The 19,868-nt window shown below is 43.3% G+C and overlaps 1 protein-coding gene and 1 pseudogene across 1 annotated transcript; both read left to right on the forward strand.

Moving 5' to 3' along the window:
• Positions 1-6,846: 6,846 nt before the first annotated feature.
• On the forward strand, positions 6,847-13,788 carry LOC124670617 (tRNA-dihydrouridine(20/20a) synthase-like). Its single transcript, XM_047207092.1, has 12 exons — positions 6,847-7,031; positions 7,132-7,258; positions 8,532-8,659; positions 8,746-8,815; positions 8,911-9,013; positions 9,154-9,271; positions 9,661-9,742; positions 10,638-10,699; positions 11,976-12,048; positions 12,118-12,201; positions 12,793-12,873; positions 13,360-13,788. The coding sequence occupies exons 1-12, from the start codon at positions 6,862-6,864 to the stop codon at positions 13,546-13,548; spliced, it is 1,287 nt and encodes a 428-aa protein (XP_047063048.1). The 5' UTR covers positions 6,847-6,861; the 3' UTR covers positions 13,549-13,788.
• Positions 13,789-15,745: 1,957 nt separating this feature from the next.
• Positions 15,746-16,557, forward strand: LOC124679075 (annotated as a pseudogene).
• The last annotated feature ends 3,311 nt before the right edge of the window (positions 16,558-19,868 follow it).

Consider the following 19,868-nt stretch of genomic DNA (forward strand, 5'->3'; position numbering starts at 1 on the left):
TTAACACTTGGAACCCTGCCATAGCAATGCCATTCATGCTTTACTATGTTTACGCCTATTTGATATGCTTGTCTTGGAGAAGCTGCGAAGGTGATTTGAACTCGACATTTGGTCATTCTTAATGCCGGTTTACTTTATGTGGAAAACCTTGGCATTACCCTACTCTAAATCTGAATGTCCGAAATTCGTATCTCATGCAAAGCAACATCTAGTTGGTTTTAATCGATATCCGGTAAATATTGGCTTATTCATTTGGCGGCTCAAGTTTTTTGTTATTTGAAACCAGCTGACTTGGTCTTAAATGTGATATCTAAACACAGATTAAGGACAATGGAGCGAGGAGGATTAGCATTTCACTTGATGGCTGAACCTAAAATGACGAGGCATGTTGACCACGACTAGTGCACGCAAGAGAAGGACCTGCGGCGAGCCGGTATGTGCTTAGTACATGCATCTTATCTTATCTTGTGCTTATTTACGCTACATGCTTTGTTATCCGATCTCTACATTGCGTAATACATGTTTGAATAGTTAATTGTTGTAACTATGTTTGCAATGTTACCGAATGCAGTTTTAATGAAGCAGTCATCATTAGAAGATAGTCGCCAAAAAAGGATCTGTAGCGACCCTGTGCAATATTATGATGTAAGTTTGTGCTTAGTACAAGTTCCATACATTGTCTTATTTATGCAACTTGTTATTATCTTATATCTACATTGCATAATAAATGTTTGCATAGTTCATCGTTTAGCTCTTTTTGCATTATTATCAGAATGCAGTTGTGATGAAGCAATCTTCATTAGAAGTGAGGCCCACAAAAACTTCTGATATTTCTTTTGATGCATCTTCTCATAGCCATCAACCTAGACCATTGCCTTCATCAAACAGTAAATATCTCAAGGTTGTACTTTATAAAAGACATGGTATTGCTGCTTTAAGATCTGTAGCTGATATGTTGACAAAGAGTACACAAGATTCAATCAAGGCGATTGCCAAATGTCAACGTGTTATTGATGATGCTAATAGAAGTCCTCAATGATTCTATGTAATTTTTTTATTTGGGCACATGAATTGCCTTGTAATTTTCCTACTTGTTTTATTTGTGTATGTAATTGTGTGTATCATTGATATCGGATTTTAGGCTCATGAAATTTAATGCAAGTTGACTAGTCAAACAAGTAGGGCACTACAACAGATTGGGCCGGCCCACTTACAGTAGTGTGGGACGCACTTTCATTTTGGGCCGGCCCACTTCTTTAGTAGGCCGGCCCGTTACACGATAGTGGGATCCACATGCTTATTGGGCCGGCCCACTATCTTGTTGGGCCGACCCATTTGCTATATGGTGGTCCCACATGGTAAATGGGCCGGCCCTTTAACGAGAAGGTGGGACCCACATGTGTTTTGGGCCGGCCCACTATCTTGTTGGGCCGGCCCACTTGCTATATGGTGGACCCCACATACTAAATGGGTCGGCCTTTTAACTGGAAAGTGGGACCCACCTGTGTTTTTGGCCCGGCCCACTATCTTGTTGGGCCGGCCCACTTGCTATATGGTGGACCCCACATACTAAATGGGCCGGCCTTTTAACAGGAAGGTGGGACCCACCTGTGCTTTTGGCCCGTCCCACTATCTTGTTGGGCCGGCCCACTTGCTATATGGTGGACCCCACACACCAAATGGGCCGGCCCTTTAACGGAAAGTGGGACCCACCTGTGTTTTTGGCCGGCCCACTATCTTGTTGGGCCGGCCCACTTGCTATATGGTGGACCCCACATACTAAATGGGCCGACCCTTTAGCTGGAAAGTGGGACCCACTCGTGTTTTTGGCCCGGCCCACTTGCTATACGGTGGACCCCACACACTAAATGGGCCGGCCCTTTAACGGGAAAGTGGGACCCAGCTGTGTTTCGGCCGGCCCACTTGCTTCTTGGGCCGGCCCGGTAGCCGTAAGGTGGACCCCACATGTTAAATGGGCCGGCCCATTTAAGTTTTGACCGATCAACCTTAGAGGTTAGGCCCGGCCCACGTAACTAATGGACCAGCCCAGCTATATAGTTGACCGGTCAAACTATGTCGGCTGGCCCGGCCCGCTTAAGACGTGGCGAGGCCTCGTGTGGGCCTACCATCTACCACGGGGTTTCGGCAGGTTAACGCCGTTAGCCGCCGGTTAACGGCGTCTACCACGTATCGGTTGCATGACGTCGGCGGTCAATGGGCTCCGGAAACACTTGCGCAACGGTCCGATTTTCCGTGGCGGAAGGGCGCCCAAGCGCGACGGACCGAAAAAAACGTCGTTGGACTTTGCCTGACGCAGTTTCCACAACAGAACCCATATCGTCGGGTTAGGCCCATAGGCGACGAAAAATACCCCTTAGCGGACGATTTTGAGACGTTGTCTATCAGAACTTTTCTTGTAGTGATTGCTTTATGAGTAACTCTTATGCAAGTCTTATTGATGCTTGTCTCGAAAGTATTATTCATGAAAAGTCTTTGCTATATGATTCATTTGTTTACTCATTATCTTCATCATTGCTTCGAATCGCTGCATTCATTTCATATGCTTACAATAGTATGATCAAGATTATGATAGCATGTCACTTCAGAAATTATCTTTGTTATCGTTTACCTACTCGAGGACGAGTAGGAACTAAGCTTGGGGATGCTTGATACATCCCAAACGTATCTATAATTTCTTATGGTCCATGCTACTTTTATGCTGATACTCACATGTTTTATACACGTTATATGTCATATTTATGCATTTTCCGGCACTAACCTATTGACGAGATGCCGAAGAGCCGATTCTTGTTTTCTGCTGTTTTTGGTTTCAGAAATCCTAGTAAGGAAATATTCTCGGAATTGGACGAAATCAACGCCCAGGGGCCTATTTTTAACACGAAGCTTCCAGAAGACCGGAGGACTTACGAAGTGGGGCCACGAGGCGCCGCCACAACAGGGCGGCGCGGCCCAGGTGCTGGCCGCGCGGCCCTGGCGTGTGGGGCCCTCGTGTGGCCCCACGACCTGCCCTTCCGCCTACTTAAAGCCTCCGTCGCGAAACCCCCGATGCCGAGAGCCACGATACGGAAAACCTTCCGGAAGACGCCACCGCCGCCAATCGCATCTCGGGGGATTCGGGAGATCGCCTCCGGCACCCTGCCGGAGAGGGGAATCATCTCCCGGAGGTCCCTTCATCGCCATGATCGCCTCCGGATCGATGTGTGAGTAGTCCACCCCTGGACTATGGGTCCATAGCGGTAGCTAGATGGTTGTCTTCTCCTCATTGTGCTATCATGTTAGATCTTGTGAGCTGCCTATCATGATCAAGATCATCTATTTGTAATCCTTCATGTTGTGTTTGTTGGGATCCGATGAATATTGAATACTATGTCAAGTTGATTATCAATCTATCATATATGTTATTTATGTTCTTGCATGCTCTCCGTTGCTAGTAGAGGCTGCGGCCAAGTTGATACTTGTGACTCCAAGAGGGAGTATTTATGCTCGATAGTGGGTTCATGCCTCCATTAAATGCAGGACGGTGACGAGAAAGTTCTAAGGTTGTGGATGTGTATGTTGCCACTAGGGATAAAACATCGATGCTTTGTCTAAGGATATTTGTGTTGATTACATTACGCACCATACTTAATGCAATTGTCCGTTGTTTACAACTTAATACTTGGAGGGGTTCGGATGATAACCTGAAAGTGGACTTTTTAGGCATAGATGCATGCTTGGATAGCGGTCTATGTACTTTGTCGTAATGCCACTGATTAAATCTCATAGTACTCATCATGATATATGTATGTGCATTGTTATGCCTTGTTTATTTGTCAATTGCCCAAATGTAATTTGTTCACCCAACATCTGCTATCTTATGGGAGAGACACCACTAGTGATCTGTGGACCCTGGTACTATTCTTTACATCTGAAATACAATCTACTGCAATTGTTCTTTCTTGTTCTTTGCAAACAACCATCATCATCCACACTATACATCTAATCCTTTGTTTACGACAAGCCGGTGAGATTGACAACCTCACTATTACGTTGGGGCAAAGTACTCGTGATTGTGTTGTGCGGGTTCCACGTTGGCGCCGGAATCCCTGGTGTTGCGCCGCACTACACTCCGCCACCAACAACCTTCAACGTGCTTCTTGGCTCCTACTGGTTCGATAACCTTGGTTTCTTACTGAGGAAAACTTGCTGCTGTGCGCATCACACCTGCCTCTTGGGGTTCCCAACGGACGTGTCAACTACACGCCATCATGTACCAACAATGTTTGGGACTTAGAGAATATTCCTAAAGGAGCCAAAACAGTGGGATGCAAATGGGTCTACAAAATAAAATACGACTCCAATGGGAATGTCGAAAAGTACAAAGCACGACTTGTGGCAAAAAGATTTACACAAAGAGAAGGGATAGATTACAATGAGACATTTTCTCCGGTCTCATGTAAGGATTCCTTCAGAATCATCATGGCACTAGTTGCACATTTTGATTTAGAGTTGCATCAAATGGATGTAAAGACGGCATTTCTAAACGGGGATTTAGAAGAAAATGTCTACATGAAACAACACAAAGGTTTTATCATGGAAGGCAAGGAAGAAATGGGATGCCGCCTAAAGAAATCCATTTATGGATTAAAGCAAGCCTCCAGACAGTGGTATCTAAAGTTCAATGAGACAATTAAGAGATTTGGATTTAAAGAAAATATTGAGGATAATTGCGTTTATGCAAAGTTTAAAAGTGGGAAATATATTTTCCTAATCTTGTATGTGGATGATATTCTGCTTGCCAGCGGTGATGTTAGTCTACTGCAAGAGACAAAGAAGTTCTTGTCCTCAAATTTTGACATGAAAGATCTTGGTGAAGCGTCATATGTTTTGGGCATAGAAATTCACCGAGATAGAAACAATGGAGTATTAGGACTATCGCAAAAGGCTTATTTAGAAAAGATTCTAAGTAAGTATAATATGCATAAGTGCGATGCCACACCTGCCCCTATAGTCAAGGGCGACCGTTTTGGGAAACATCAAAGTCCCCAAAATCAATACGAGCTCGATCAAATGAAAGCGGTTCCATATGCTTCGGCTATTGGAAGCCTACAGTATGCACAAGTGTGCGCTCGCCCTGACTTACCATTTATCACCGGAGTACTCGGTAGATATCAAGAAAATTCAAGTTTTTGAACACTGGAAAATGGTAAAGAAGGCATTGCGTTATGTGAAAGGCACAAAGAGTTACATGCTAACATACGAAAGATCTGATTCCCTAGAAATAAGAGGGTATTCAGATGCAGATTTTGCGGGGGATAAAGATGATAGAAAATCCACATCTGGATATGTATTCACCCTCGCAGGGGGAGCTATTTCGTGGAGAAGCTCCAAACGGACCATAGTTGCATCATCCACGATGTATGTAGAATTTATAGCATGTTATGAAGCCACGGGGCGGGCATTATGGTTAAAGAAATTTATACCCGACTTGAAAGTGGTAGATTGTATTGACAAACCACTAAAGATGTACTTGCGACAATGAGCACTACGGTATTTTATGCTCACAACAACAAGTCGAGTAATGCTACAAAACCAATTGAGGTTAAGTATTATGTTGTGAAACACAAGGTCTAGGATCAAACTATAAGTCTCGAGCATATAAGGACAAAAGATATGCTTGCGGATCCGCTAACGAAAGGCTTACCACCCAGCGTGTTCAAGGAACACGTAGCCGGCATGGGTTTAAGGGAAAATCTTACCTATCCTGGATCATAAGAGGCCCAAAAGTAAAAGAATTTGTTTCAAAACAGAGAAGTGTATTGTGGTGCATCGATTCTATCGGCAATAGAGTCTGTGACGATGAAACATGCCCTATGGACTGATCCAAAATGAAACGAATAAAGCGAAAGTATAAAGTTAAAAGTAAAGTTGAGATCAAGGGGGAGAATGTTAGATTGATCTCTCCCGAGTGGGCCCAACGGCCCACCGGGCCCCTTTGACCTGTGCCCTGATCGGGGGCGCCCAACCCGTTATGGTTGGTGGGCCCCTGTGACCTGCGCTATATAAAGAGGTGGGGGCCGGGGCACGCAGTACGAGGTTCACCGCGTCGCTAGTCACCCCACCGACATCCCCTACCGATCTAGGGTTGGCGCAGTGCTCACGGGAAGCACCACCACCGTCGCCACCGCACGCTCACCCTCTCCGCCGCCGCCACCATGTCGACGTCCGAGAGCTCCTCCTCGAAGGGAGAAGGTACACCTCTATCTCTTCTCAGATCTCGCAGTGTACCCAACATCTACAGCTTCTACCCGTATAGGATCTAATATAGTCGTTGGCTACTCTAACAGTAACCACCCTAGTTTGAAAACCTAGTTTAGACCCAAGTAATCGCCATTTGCCCAAAACACCTCTTACGAATCATCTTTTTTCTTACAAAATTCTAGAGGAGATCCATTGATGGAGCCTCTTGCGTAGATTCGTCGATGCTCGCTCCACCATTGGTGTGTTGTTTGTTATAGTGAACTTTTCTAAATACAACAATGTTATGAATATTATCTTTGATGTTTTGGCAATTTAATTTAATTTAGTTAATAGAATAAATAAATGTCTTATATTTGGGAACGGACTGATAGGATGCTACTATATGCTAGATGAGGTAGATTTATGAAAAAATCGGGCAAACGTGAAGAAGCGAAAACGTACTCCCGTGGCTTCAATTGCTCACACGCTTGCGCAATCTCTGCCGTTTGCTTTAGATCGAACGGCCAAAAGTGTAACGAGCCCTCGCACCACTCGCGGACTCGCCCGTACGGGCTCAGGACACACGACACGAGAGGCGGCGGCGGCCGGATAGCCATCGCGATGAGGTCCGCCGCGAGGCACGCCCTGCTCCCGTCGCTACTGCCGAGCAACCCCGGCGCCTTCTTCCTTCGCAGCCATCCCGGTCGGCTCCTGCCACACGCTCACGGCGTGCGGCCGTGTCGCGCCGCGAGCTCTCTGCCCGCCGGGGAGTACCTTCCTCCCTTGTTCAGGTGAGCGGAATCAGATCTGCAAGAGGCACCGGCGAGATGGTTTGATGTACCTGGTCATGGTCGGACTTGATTGATGCATGTTTTCCTGGCCCCCCTGCAGCGTGGCGCCGATGATGGACTGGACGGACAACAACTACAGGACGCTCGCGCGGCTGATTTCGAAGCACGCCTGGTTGTACACGGAGATGGTCGTCGCCGAGACCATTGTGCACCAGAAAGATAGCTTGGTGAGTTTGCTGTTTTTGCCCCTTCTTGGTCCTGTGCAATTAGGCTTGAGTGTATTGGTATTACTACTGATTTTCTTGAACCTCACTATGATATTTTGATTCATGGTGGTTATGATTGTACTAGTTGGCCCGCATCACTATGGCATAGTAATAAATGTATAATGAAGTAACATGAGCTCCATATGAGAATTGAAGACATATTAGGAAAGAGATGGGGGAAATTCCGGCAGAGGCTGCAAATGTCAGTTATTGTATCCCCAACCATTTTTAAGAGATTACAAGAGAAATACTCTTAAAAGAATTGGTTAAAAAGATTTGGTTCAGAATATACACAATGTACCAAAGCAACCTATCAGATTGTGTTTTATGTGGTAAATCTGGTTGTATTTAAATTTTAGTGATATATGCTCCACAATATTTGTTACATGTGTACTAATCATGCAATTTATGGATTTGTTTTTTGACACATGCAGTTTTCAGCCCTGTTTTCAGATTACTGGTTGTGTAATGTACTTTCTCTGCTCTGCTGTTCACCGTGCACTGTTTTTTCCCCATTTCTATGAGCCATTTCAAGTACTTTTTGAGTCACTTACCTGGATCTATCTCATTGTGGAGTTCAATTTGACATGTCCAGTGGATTATTTCAGAACCAGTGATGTCATTCCACTAAACCTCAGTGCACGCTGCATATTCTATTTAGAAATCAGCTTGGTATAACTTCAGACATCTAGTTCGTTTAGTTTGTGATCTCTATCTACATTCTTTCATAAATTGGAGAGTTAAGATGCTTGTCACATTATGGGTGATTTGGACAGCGCGTTGCAAAGCGATACATGCCTGAACAGTAAAATAAGATGACTTCACCGTCAGACGTTTCTTGCTAGAAATGAATCTTGCTTAAGTCAAAACTTCACTTAATTCCATCATGTAAAGCCCGATGAATAGCATCAAAGCATATCTGAAGTAATATTCAAACCACTGAAATTACAGTAAGTTATCCTCCATTGTTGTATGATAAAGCAGCAGTGGACGTTCTATGTTGTAGCACATGTGTAGGAACCACCTCAATTTTATACACATGCCACCTGTAATCCTGTATTGATTGATACTATACTATGTAAATCACCAGTCAACCAGTATGACTTCTTCATTTATATTTCTTTTTGGCAATTCTTTTATTGAAAGAAATGAGTCTATAAAATGGATCTACTCCACTTGTAGATTATTATATGCAAAGCTGGTAAATTTTAACTTTAATTTTCAAAATATGCAGGACAAATTTTTAGCATTTCCTGCTGAACAGCATCCTATTGTCTTGCAAATTGGTGGAAGCAATCTTGACAATTTGGCGAAGGCCACTGAACTAGCAAGTGGTTATTCATATGATGAGATCAACCTGAAGTAACAGCCCCCTTCATGTCTCACCTGGTTATGCAGTATATCCTACTATTTCATATAATTTACACATTCTTGAACTTCCGTGGTAGTTGTGGTTGCCCCAGCGGCAAAGTTGCTGGTCATGGTTGCTTTGGTGCTCGCTTAATGTATGATCCAGAGGTTTGTTTCATGAACTTTACATAACAAAACCATGATGTAATACGAATACGTGCTCATATCCATACCTGCATACAACTTTATACAATTTCCTGAAGTTTGTAGGGGATGCTATGTCAGCTATTGCTGCCAATTGTGATGTCCCTGTTAGCGTGAAATGCAGAATTGGAGTTGACGATCATGACTCCTACCAAGAGCTTTGTGAGATTTCTTCAAAGAACCTTGATTTTCCAATAAAGTCATCTTCATAGGATTTTTAAGAGATTAGGAAAGGAACTTGTGCGGTGCAAGCTAACTTGTTCTCAGAGAACCTTGATTTACTTGTTTCACTTTTTTACCAGGTGAATTTGTAGATACGGTTGTTTCAAAGTCACCAACTAGGCATTTTATCATTCATGCCCGGAAGGCATTGCTCAATGGTCTCAGTCCTGCGGAGAATCGGAAGATTCCTCCTTTAAAGTATGTGTGCTCTTGATACCATTTTCATTTTGCATACAAAGATATCCCTAGATATGTACACAATGACAACACAAATATTCTTAAAGCCTGAAAACCAGATGCGTAAACTGTAATACAAGGGTGGCACTAAGCATGGCATGTTTATGTGTCATGGTGATACTATCATGCGGCTCCTGCTTTGCTTGTTGAAATGTTCAGACTTAATATCTTGGTGCTTATATTCCCAGCCTGCAATATCAATAATGAAATTTTACTTTTGAGTAAGTCTGAGTTCTGTATAGTTGATCCTGGCCTTAGTACCTAGATATAGTTCGTTATGTTGCAATTTGGATTTAGACACACCTTTGTTAAATGAATTTAGTAATATCCTTTTTATGGTATCATTGCAGGTATGAGTATTATTATGCTTTATTGCGGGACTTCCCAGAGGTACAGTTTACACTAAATGGAGGCCTAACGAGTATTGATCAAGTAAGTTACTATCTTACTTCTGATTATTTTTTACTGTGAACAAATATGCAATGATGGGAGCGTCACATTCTGTTGCTCCAATTCTTAGAAGTTGGTATCTGTATGACTATAACCCAGTGGACAGCATGTTCATCAGTTCAGTGTGGGTCCAATTTCAAGGGGTCAGCAAGGGTAGTGTTGACGGGTTCAGCTAGATGCCATTGAACCTGCGTGGTCTCCAGTATCTTCACATGAGCACTGAAAATTGACAAATCGTAGCTGCTGTTTTTCTTGTCTTCATTAGAAGCCCCATGACTGTGGTTCTGGGGCTGATTCCCCATTAGATATGGACATCACTAGCTTATTGGTTGGTGTCATGCTCGGTGGATCCGTGTGTGTGTGTAGGGGGGGGGGTGGTACAGAGAGAACGAGATAATTTTCTTGCTTTCTGAAAATATTAGGATTAATAACTTGACCCTTTACGCTAACATTGCCCCTCCTTAGAGCCACTATCTGTTGATGTCTGCACCTGCTCCTCCTTTGTCATGCTGGTTTTCCACAATTGGAGTAGACAACATGGTGATTTAGCATACCATTATTTCTCCAACGTTTATGTCTTCATGACTATTGAACATTTCTATGTTGGAGAATCATTTGTTGTTACATATGAGGTTATGTACTCAATTAGTAAGTGGTTTTAGTTGGATATCTATTACGAGAGCTCAAGATAGCGAGTTATTGACATTTTGCATGTCTGAGTTAGGTTATTCTCCTAATTAGCACATTACTATCTAATTTATCAGGATTTGATTATTGTACAGTTTATCAGGATTACATCATTTCGATGTCTCAACCTTTGCATTAGCTGTAGCCTTGCAGTAGTTGGTTTCACTGAAGACCTTCAGTTTGATTGCAGGTTAGTGCATCCATAAGACAAGGTGCCCATCGAGTTATGGTTGGTCGTGCTGCTTACAATAAGTATGAATTTCCATTTTGATCGTCAGAAAAAATCCCTCTATTGATCCTCAACTATGGTTTCATGCATCTCGATACTTTTGAAAATTCAAAGAAATTTTAAGTGAAGTAAAGGCATATTAACATGGGCAAACAAGCGGAAGCTCATTTCTGGAGAACCAAACAGAGGACCAGATCCACAATGTGTAGGAATGAAGAGATATTCATTTGCTTACGCATGCCCCAACCACATGCTTAAAGCCCATCTCCTCCAACCAAAATGCTTTGACCAGGGCTCTTGCTTACTCTACCAAAGAAGCAGGCCACATTATGGTATATACACCATTAGTTTTGTAAGTAGGTGCTATACTAGTCATAAATAATGAATCATCCTGATATGGAGATGGTCCTCCCCACTTAGTCACAATGTGCATTCAAATTTGTTGGTGAGATCTGCACTCGTAGCAAGCAAGGTTTCATAAGCTCAACTCACAATTCTTATGTAGAATCCTTCAATTTTGTTATCACTAATATCAATCTGCTGCAATGTTCCCAATAGCTAATTCTACTCAATGGCTACTAAAGTCAAAAAACTTTTTTTCATGAATTGCTTAAGAATAAACTAAGAAGTAGAACAGGAGCAAGAATGGTGGTCTATTGCATTTCTTAAACGAAAAAAGTTTGTATCTCACCTTAAAGCATGCGGCTCATCCTATTAAGTTCAAAATTGATGTTGTCTCGAGTTTTGCTATTGTATACTACTGTGAACTTATATACTGAAAATATATTTGCAACTTTGAACACTTTATTTCTGAAATGATGTGCCTGCCAGTTTCTAGAGATGCAACATGACTGCTTTGCTATTTTTCTCTGCTCATTTCCATTGCTTCAGGAACATTAAGCAGAATCATGATGGTAGGTTCCCAACAGGGCATACACACAATAATACAAAATTTCGATTCCTTGTGAAGGGAACATGTTGTAATTCCATTAGCCCATCTAAAATCGGACACGGGAACAGATCTGACCAAATGACAGGTGACATAGACCAAGAACAAGCAGACTTCTTCCATTCGAGCAAGTTACCAATCTTTTCTACTTAAAAGGACATTGTTGGTGAATGCAGTGAAGCTATGTCCTTCCCTAACAAAACCTTCACTAAAAATTTGAACCTTCCAACAAACAAAATGAATTTCTAGTGTTGATCCCATCTTTTTCTGGCAGAAACTATGTTGGACACTAATTCCCATGGCAGTTATTATTGATTTAATAGAATCATTTTGGTGTCTGAATGTTTCAGTCCATGGAATATGCTCGGGCATGTGGATAGTGAAATTTACGGCGTGACAACAGGTTGCTCTTCACGTCGTCAGGTTTAGCATTTAGCAGAGTCAATTTGCGTTTTAAGCTATATTTCTTCCATTGATTGAACTCTGTTCTAGATCCTTGAGAACTACCAAGTTTATGGTGATTCTGTAATAGTACAGTATGGCATCAGCAAACCAAACGTGAGGCAACTTGTTAAGGTGTGAGAAGCTTCCCCCTTTTCCTTTGTTTTCTTTCATGACAAGAGTTGATTCTACATGCCTGTGCTATAATGCTGAATACACAAACTATTTCTGTACTTTGCTAAAGTTATCTTCATTTGAGAACTTTAGTTCCTTCACCTTGTAATAGTGTAATTTATCACTATTTGGTGCACAGAAGTACAGTGTATCCTAATTAGAATCGACCCAGGACTTTTTTTTTTACTTTGCTCCGTTCTATGTATTAAATAGTAGTGCATACCTTAACTTTTTTGTTCAAGAATGTTTATACCTTAAATAAAAACAGAAAACGAAGATTGGGTAACATGGAGTGAACTTCTTGAAAGCACTTCAATGGTAAAGAAAAATTATTAGTTATATAAAGTTGTCAGTTGCTTAATATGTAGCAGTTTAAAGCGCCACATTTTTAGTTTTATACTAGTGTAGTATTAATATTAGTTTTAAGCTGCTATTGACATCTGTATTAGCCCTTTCATCATTTTTTTTACAGGATATTATGCAACCAATTTCATAGGGAACTGACAGAATCACACGTTTATAACTGACATAACCATAATCACTTCTTTGCAGCCGTTGCTACATTTGTTCCACTCAGAACCTGGCAACGGTTTGTGGAAGCGTAAGGCTGATTCAACATTGCGTCATTGCAAGGTAAGTTATGAAAAATGGCTACCCTTTGCTGCCCTTTCACTTCTCGAACAATAGCAACAGCCTCACAATGTAACATGTTATTATGCTTCTCAATTTTTAGAGGGTATTGTTATGTTTGGGTGTAATAACCACCTTAATTCTAAGGAACATTAGATGAAAGCTCAGTTTATCTTTGTATGTTCTGCATTTCTGAATAACTTGACTGGATTATGTGCTATTTTCTTTTAACCAGAATAAGTATTTTACTGACAAGTATGCAAATGAAAAGGTTCCCTGCTGATTTTTCATTCCAAGATTATGTCAATATTGTTTTAGGCGAAGCACATCTAATCCCATTTTTTTTTAAAGTAAGTCTTGTAATGTTTCCTTACATGATAACACCCGTAGTTAAGAAATTCTCTTGCATACAAAGACTTGCATCGATTCTGAAATAGTTGATGGTTCTTTAGATCTTAAAACCATCTGTTGCATTTCATTGATGTCCAGACACTTGCACAATTCTTGGAGGAAACTCTTGATGCCGTTCCAGACTCTGTCCTTGACGCACCGATATCGAGAGAGACGTCCATGGAGGAAGCATACTTCGCCCATGTGGATTCTTTAATGCCGCCAAGATACACAAAACTGGCAAACGGCAGCTATGAAAGCCCGGCACTCGTAACCGCATCTACTTGAGCTACCAGAGCTTCCAGGAGAAGTTAAAAGTCAAATACTTTCTTCTTTTGCGATGACAAGAGCTCACGTTTCATTGGTCAGGAGGATTAGTCATAGAGTAGATTGTTAGTAAGCCAGGGACAATGTTATCGACGCATATGTTCTTGTTTAGCATGCCCTAGATACTGCCTTGTACTGTTCATATGAATTGGTGGTGTCTGGTGTGGTGGCCGATTTCATGATTTGTTTGGTTACAACTTACAGCAGGGGAAGGCATTAGATCACTGCTGTGTATGATTAAGGCAGCGTTAGTTGAATATATGATCTGTAACAACGTGTGAAGTTCTGCCTTCTGCATTTCAAGTGTCAACTAGACAACTGTACTCGTCAACTACTGCAAACACCACTGAAAATTAAAATCAGAATGCCCACTCGCCCGTCGTGCTCAGTCGCTCACCGTCAGTCACAACACCGCCGTGATTCGTCGGGTAGGAAGGCGTCGAGCTCGTCGATGCTTCTGGCGCTGCTGATCTAAGGTGATCTCGTGTGGAATGGGATTCACATACGGCTACTTTCTTATGACGGATAAACTGGATGTAGAAAGCACGAGCAAGTAGACAAATTTTAGGGTATTTAGATCGCAGGATGGATAAACAGAGAAATAATACTCCATTATGCCGCCTTCAAAAAAGATGTATCAGATTTTGTGTATCTTTTTTGGGAAGGCGGGAATAATAAAAAAACACAACGTGCTAACAAATTTAATGGTGTATAAAATAGAGAATTGCACTCAAAACGGCAAGAATAATCGTCTGAATGAAATACATGGAAGATATTTCTTTTTTTTGCGAGGGAAAAGGAAATAAAATTAAAGTCCCGTTCTTACAGAAAGGTCCAGCAAAAGAAAAAATTACAGATAAGGCCATTGGATCCTGATGTCGATGTCGAGCTCGATGCCGCCGGTGGCGCGCCGCCGCCGCCGTACCTCTCGATGGCTTGGATCAGGTACAGGCCCTCCACGGCCGGGAAGTCGCCGGACGCCAGCTCCAGGGAGCTTACACCGCGGCCCTCCATCTTCATCGCGAGACTCCGCTCCACCTCCTTGTCCAAAACCAGCACGAACTGGACCAACCTCCACGCCGGCGCCGGAGAGGGCTTGAGAAGCTCCACAGATCCACGGATCCGCAAGCTCCGGGAAGACGAGAGCTCCACCGCGGAACTCCGAAGAGCACCGCAGTCCAAGAGGACGAGCTCCGCCTCAAAACGTCGCGCCAACGACACCACCACCTTCTCAGCGCCACCGGCAGGCCACCTAGAGTACCCTACACTATGTACAAGCCGTGGATCGACGATTCCCCACCCTCCCGCCGCCGGGGCAGCCGCCGGAGGAGGAGGAATCGGCAACCCAACGGCGAGCGAGGTGGATCTCCGGTTAGGTTTCAGAAAAACGCCCCTCCCTACTGTAGCGGGGGGAAGGGGAACGACCAAGCTTCGTCACATGGAAGATATTTCGATCCTACTAGTAGATTGTATCTAAAAAAAAAGTTGTAGCAAATGTCTACAGAAGTTTTGCTTTCATCCAAAATCGATCTTCAAAACAAAGACATAGGGACTGAAATCCTATAAAAATAATATGAAGTCTCCACCATCCAAAGGGTGTGTTTATATTGCAACCGCTGGAGCGATGAGCATTCATACTGGTACATCTCAAGGGCATACACAATAGTTGATAAGACTGTTTTATCTTAACATCATCATCTAACTTAGATATAGCAAAAAAATATGATGTAGAATGATTTATTTTTTGTCTTATCTTCCATAACGTTACATCTTAAATTTGTGGTAAGAGAGATTGTTCTAAGAGATCATCTCTTAATTAAGAAAAATCAAACCCTTTTTAAAATATTTTCTCTCCTCCACCTCATCATCTATCCTACGAGACACTGCTAAGATATCGCCATTGAGAGCATCTCTAAGCTTAGCACTCACCGAGATTAGGCCATGTTTTATGATTAGTGATATTATTGAGTTGCAAGAATTGTAACTGAAATTTAATAAATCGAGTGAAAGTTAGTCACTCGCGTAAGTAACAGTGCTAATCGAATTTTCTCACTTTTAGCTTGTGCCTATTACAGGTCAAAAAGAAAAAAAGAGAACGTGTATGGATATCTCCATTTTATTTGCTGCCGACGATCATTTCTTGTGCGCGTGACAGCGACGAGCCGACGACTGATCTCGGCCTCCAACAACTACAGCTACCTACAGCAGCAACTACCTGCCGAACCCAACGCACACTTCAAGGAATCCTCTCCCCTCCGCCTCGCCGCACCGCCGCTCCAGCAGCCATGCGCATCTTCATCCTCTCAGGGCAGAGCAATATGGCCGGCCGCGGCGGCGTGCACCACAAGCGGTGGGACGGCGTCGTGCCGCCGGAGTGCGCGCCGAGCCCCTCCATCCTCCGCCTCTCCGCCGCGCTCGAATGGGAGGAGGCCTGCGAGCCGCTCCACGCCGACATCGACGTCGCCAAGACCTGCGGCGTCGGCCCCGGGATGGCCTTCGCCCGCGCCGTCCTCCCGGGGCTGCAGCAGCCCCGGGCGCCGCCGGGATCGGGCTCGTGCCGTGCGCCGTCGGCGGCACGGCCATCCGGGAGTGGGCCCGCGGGGAGCGCCTGTACGAGCAGATGGTGTGCCGCGCGCGCGCGGCGGCCGGGTACGGCGAGATCGAGGCCGTGCTGTGGTACCAGGGGGAGAGCGATGCGGATTCCGATGCCGCCACGGCGGCGTACCAGGGTAACATGGAGAAGCTGATAGCCAATGTCAGGGCGGACCTTGGGATCCCGCTGCTGCCATTCATTCAGGTGATGGCCGCGTACCTTAATACTAGTACTAGTGTAATTTGTTTCATTCTTGTTCTTGGCATGGCTGTTTTGACCCGAAGTTTATAGAAATTGAACTGGAGTAAACTGGCAATCAATCCGGTTATCTGCACGGGTAGTAGCAATTTTGAACAAAGGAATGATAGGAACTAATGCACATAAAAATGGAGGAAGTTACTCTTCTCGTCCAGAAATATAGGACATGTTTTTACTATGTTTAAACTTTTGTTACCTTAAATTTGTGAAGAATATTTTCTTATAAAAATTATAAAATCTGAACCCACAGAAAGTACTTTTGAATAGAAATCATATTGTTGAACTAACTTTTGCTGAAAGCTTTACTTAATGAGTCAAAATATGTCTTATGTTTCTGTAGAAACTCAGTGTTGATGATTATTAATATATCGGTGGCCTTTTCGCAAAAAAAAAAGAAGTTCAGGATACTTTTTGTTTTGAGATAGAAATCAAACTTCCATTAACCGGTGACCCCAGCAATATCGCTGGTTACTAAACCAAGTACAAAGTTAGGAGCACCGTCCAGCCAAATGGCTGGGGACTCATGTCCTAGCTCCGTAGCATACATCGCTAATGCGTCCGCAAACTTATTATAAGCCCTCGGGCAGAATTTAACTGAAAAGCTAGACAGGTTTAGCCTAGCATAATACTTTATTTCCCTAAATAGGTGTCCACTAATGGACAGATCATAAGCTTCAGACGTAATCGCTTGCACCAGTTTTTGGGAATCCGTCTCCACATGAATTTTGCTCATTCGCAAGAAGCTTGACCACTGAATCCCAGCGAGGCAGGCAGCAGCTTCAGAATGTAGAGCATTGTAAGGTAGAGAACCTGCACCTGCAGCCATCACTTCACAATGAGTATCTCGGATAACAAAACCCCAGCCAGAGCCCCCCAGGGTTGATTCAGTTTCGGTGGCTTTCCTTGTCCTTTTGTGCAAAACTGGTCAAATTCAGCAGCAGATTCTCCGATCAACTGGATTAGGTGAGCTTCAGTATTGCGATGTTCGCCTGCTACGACTTTATTCCTATCTCTCCATCGCCACCGGAGCAGTGCAACAGTAAGTTATTTTTGTCCTTTACTCAGCTGAAGAATATGATTAATCACCTCCTTTGGCCCTGTACATTCCAAGAGCTTCTGTCGGACCCCATCCAACTGAAAATTAAGCCACAAGCCTTTGACTGTTTTACATCGAAGGAACAGATGACAGCCATCTTCATCTAATCGGTTGCACATAGGGCATATCAGATCGATGTCCATACCTCTGTGTTTCAGGCTCAACCTATGGGGTAGGCTGTTGTGAGCAATGCGCCAGAGAAACTGCCGAACATTTGGAGTGCACTCTGTGCGCCATATATCCTTCCACTTGAAGTCATTTTGTGGGTCTGAACACTCCTGTTGTCCCAGCTGGATATCCGCTAGTTGCCTCTGAAGAAGGTATGCCGATTTGACATTGAACCTACCCTTGTCATCGAAATGCCAAGCCCACTCATCCATACGATCCTCGAAGACTGGAATGGTTAGGATCATGTCTGCATCTTGTTTGCAAAATATGTCACGGATCAGCCTTGCATCCCAGCTGCCCGTGGTCGGATCAATCAGCTCGCTAACTTGTACAGTAATCGGTCGACGGCAACCATGGGTCGTTCAAGATATCAATAGAGGAACCATCACCCACCCTTTTTATAACACCTTCGCGCAGCAGCTCAACCCTCCATGCATATGATACTCCATCCTTGCACCGAACTTCAAAAATGGTGCAATCCAGGAAGTGTATTGCCTTCATCACTCTTGCACACAAGGAATGTGGCTTAGTTAACAACCTCCACACCTGTTTGGCCAACATAGCGAGGTTAAATGCATACAGATCCTTGTAACCCGGACCACCTTTCTCCTTTGGCATCATTAGCTTCACTTCACGAATACTTGGTGTGATATCTATAATACAGCATGGTTTCATTTCAACTTTCGCTTCGTGTCTCTCCCACCTCCAAACTTTGGAACTTCTGTGTGTGTGTGTGTGTGGGGGGGGGGGGGGGGGGCACCAAAGCACGCCTTCATTTTCGTAACGGACAGACACAGACTTAATTAGAATTCATACACAGTGTTTGTACGTAACATTAGGCCAAACAGTTCAATTTTCTTTCCACCAATAAGAATAAGGATTCTGGTTTTTTGAAGATGTAAGCTGCATTTGGACATTGAACTGCATTACAAATAGAAATCAACAATAACAACAACAACAACAACAACAACCAAGCCTTTCAGTCCCAAACAAGTTGGGGTAGGCATTACAAATAGAAATCAACACATGAGTTAAATTGGAGCAGAAGCTCAGAATGGAGGATGAACAAAATGACAACTGGTGCACATTTTGTACACCCTGCCCCCCCGGGTTCGATCCCTAGGATCGAGTCGTGCTGCACAGACCTTCTTCCCCATTTATTTTCCACGAGAAGCAGGCTTGATGCAACCAAGATTTCAATCCCGGTAATCGTATTTAAAGGCTGTGTGCATCCCTAATTGGTGTAGAGGCTGGGAGACGTGAAATTATGTCCCCAAATTTTTTTTTACATTCTCTAAGAAAGATCCATTGATTAAGTTTAGACCTGAACTCATGCACGCAAGATGCGTTGATGCTAGTCAAGAGATAGATAGGAAGAAAGAGAGCGAAATGTGGAACCTAGATGAAGTGGAGAAAGATGAAACCTGGATTACATACCTTGTAGCCATCTCCCAGTTTTTCATTACATGGCACTTAAAAGTTAAAACATAGGCCATTATAGGAGCACAAAGAATTAGAATTTTAGGAACAAAAGAGGGAATGTGAACGCATTGGCCAAGGATTGATGATAGGAAGGAAACATAAAATCGGTTGTGTTGTTTCAATTTGAAGAACGTGCAGCTGTGTAGCACATTGCTTACAATAATATGTACAAATGTGAACTGTTTCAGATGTACCATTCAGGTGATCAAACGATCTATTTAACAGCATGAGTATTGTTGGCTCCAAACTGAGTTCCATTTGCATGTTCCTACTGATCAGACTTTGCTTAAGATTGATGTTATTTGATGCCAGTGTTACATCATATCTTGTCCTAATAGTTCACCTGTTTAAGTCAAATATACATTTTCCTAACTGGAGGGCATAGTTTTATGCCTAACACGTTAAATGTCATGAACAAGATGCACTAATTGATTTCACTCTTTCTAAAAATAATAATGTCTGTTCTACCGAGTGATCACATTTCATTCCAATTTATACTATTTGCTACTCGTAATACCATTTCTCTCAAGGAGAGGGGATTTGGTGACTAGGTGTATACGTGAGCACCCTCTAGATGCCACACGATCTGCGTTGAGATCTGGTTCTCGTCAATTGGATCTGTTGTCTTGACGTTGTCTTATCCATCGCTAAGCGCTTGGCGTGGGCTGCGGGTCCCGCGTTTCA

Source organism: Lolium rigidum, chromosome 7 (genome assembly GCF_022539505.1).
Source record: "Lolium rigidum isolate FL_2022 chromosome 7, APGP_CSIRO_Lrig_0.1, whole genome shotgun sequence".
Lineage (NCBI taxonomy): Eukaryota > Viridiplantae > Streptophyta > Magnoliopsida > Poales > Poaceae > Lolium > Lolium rigidum.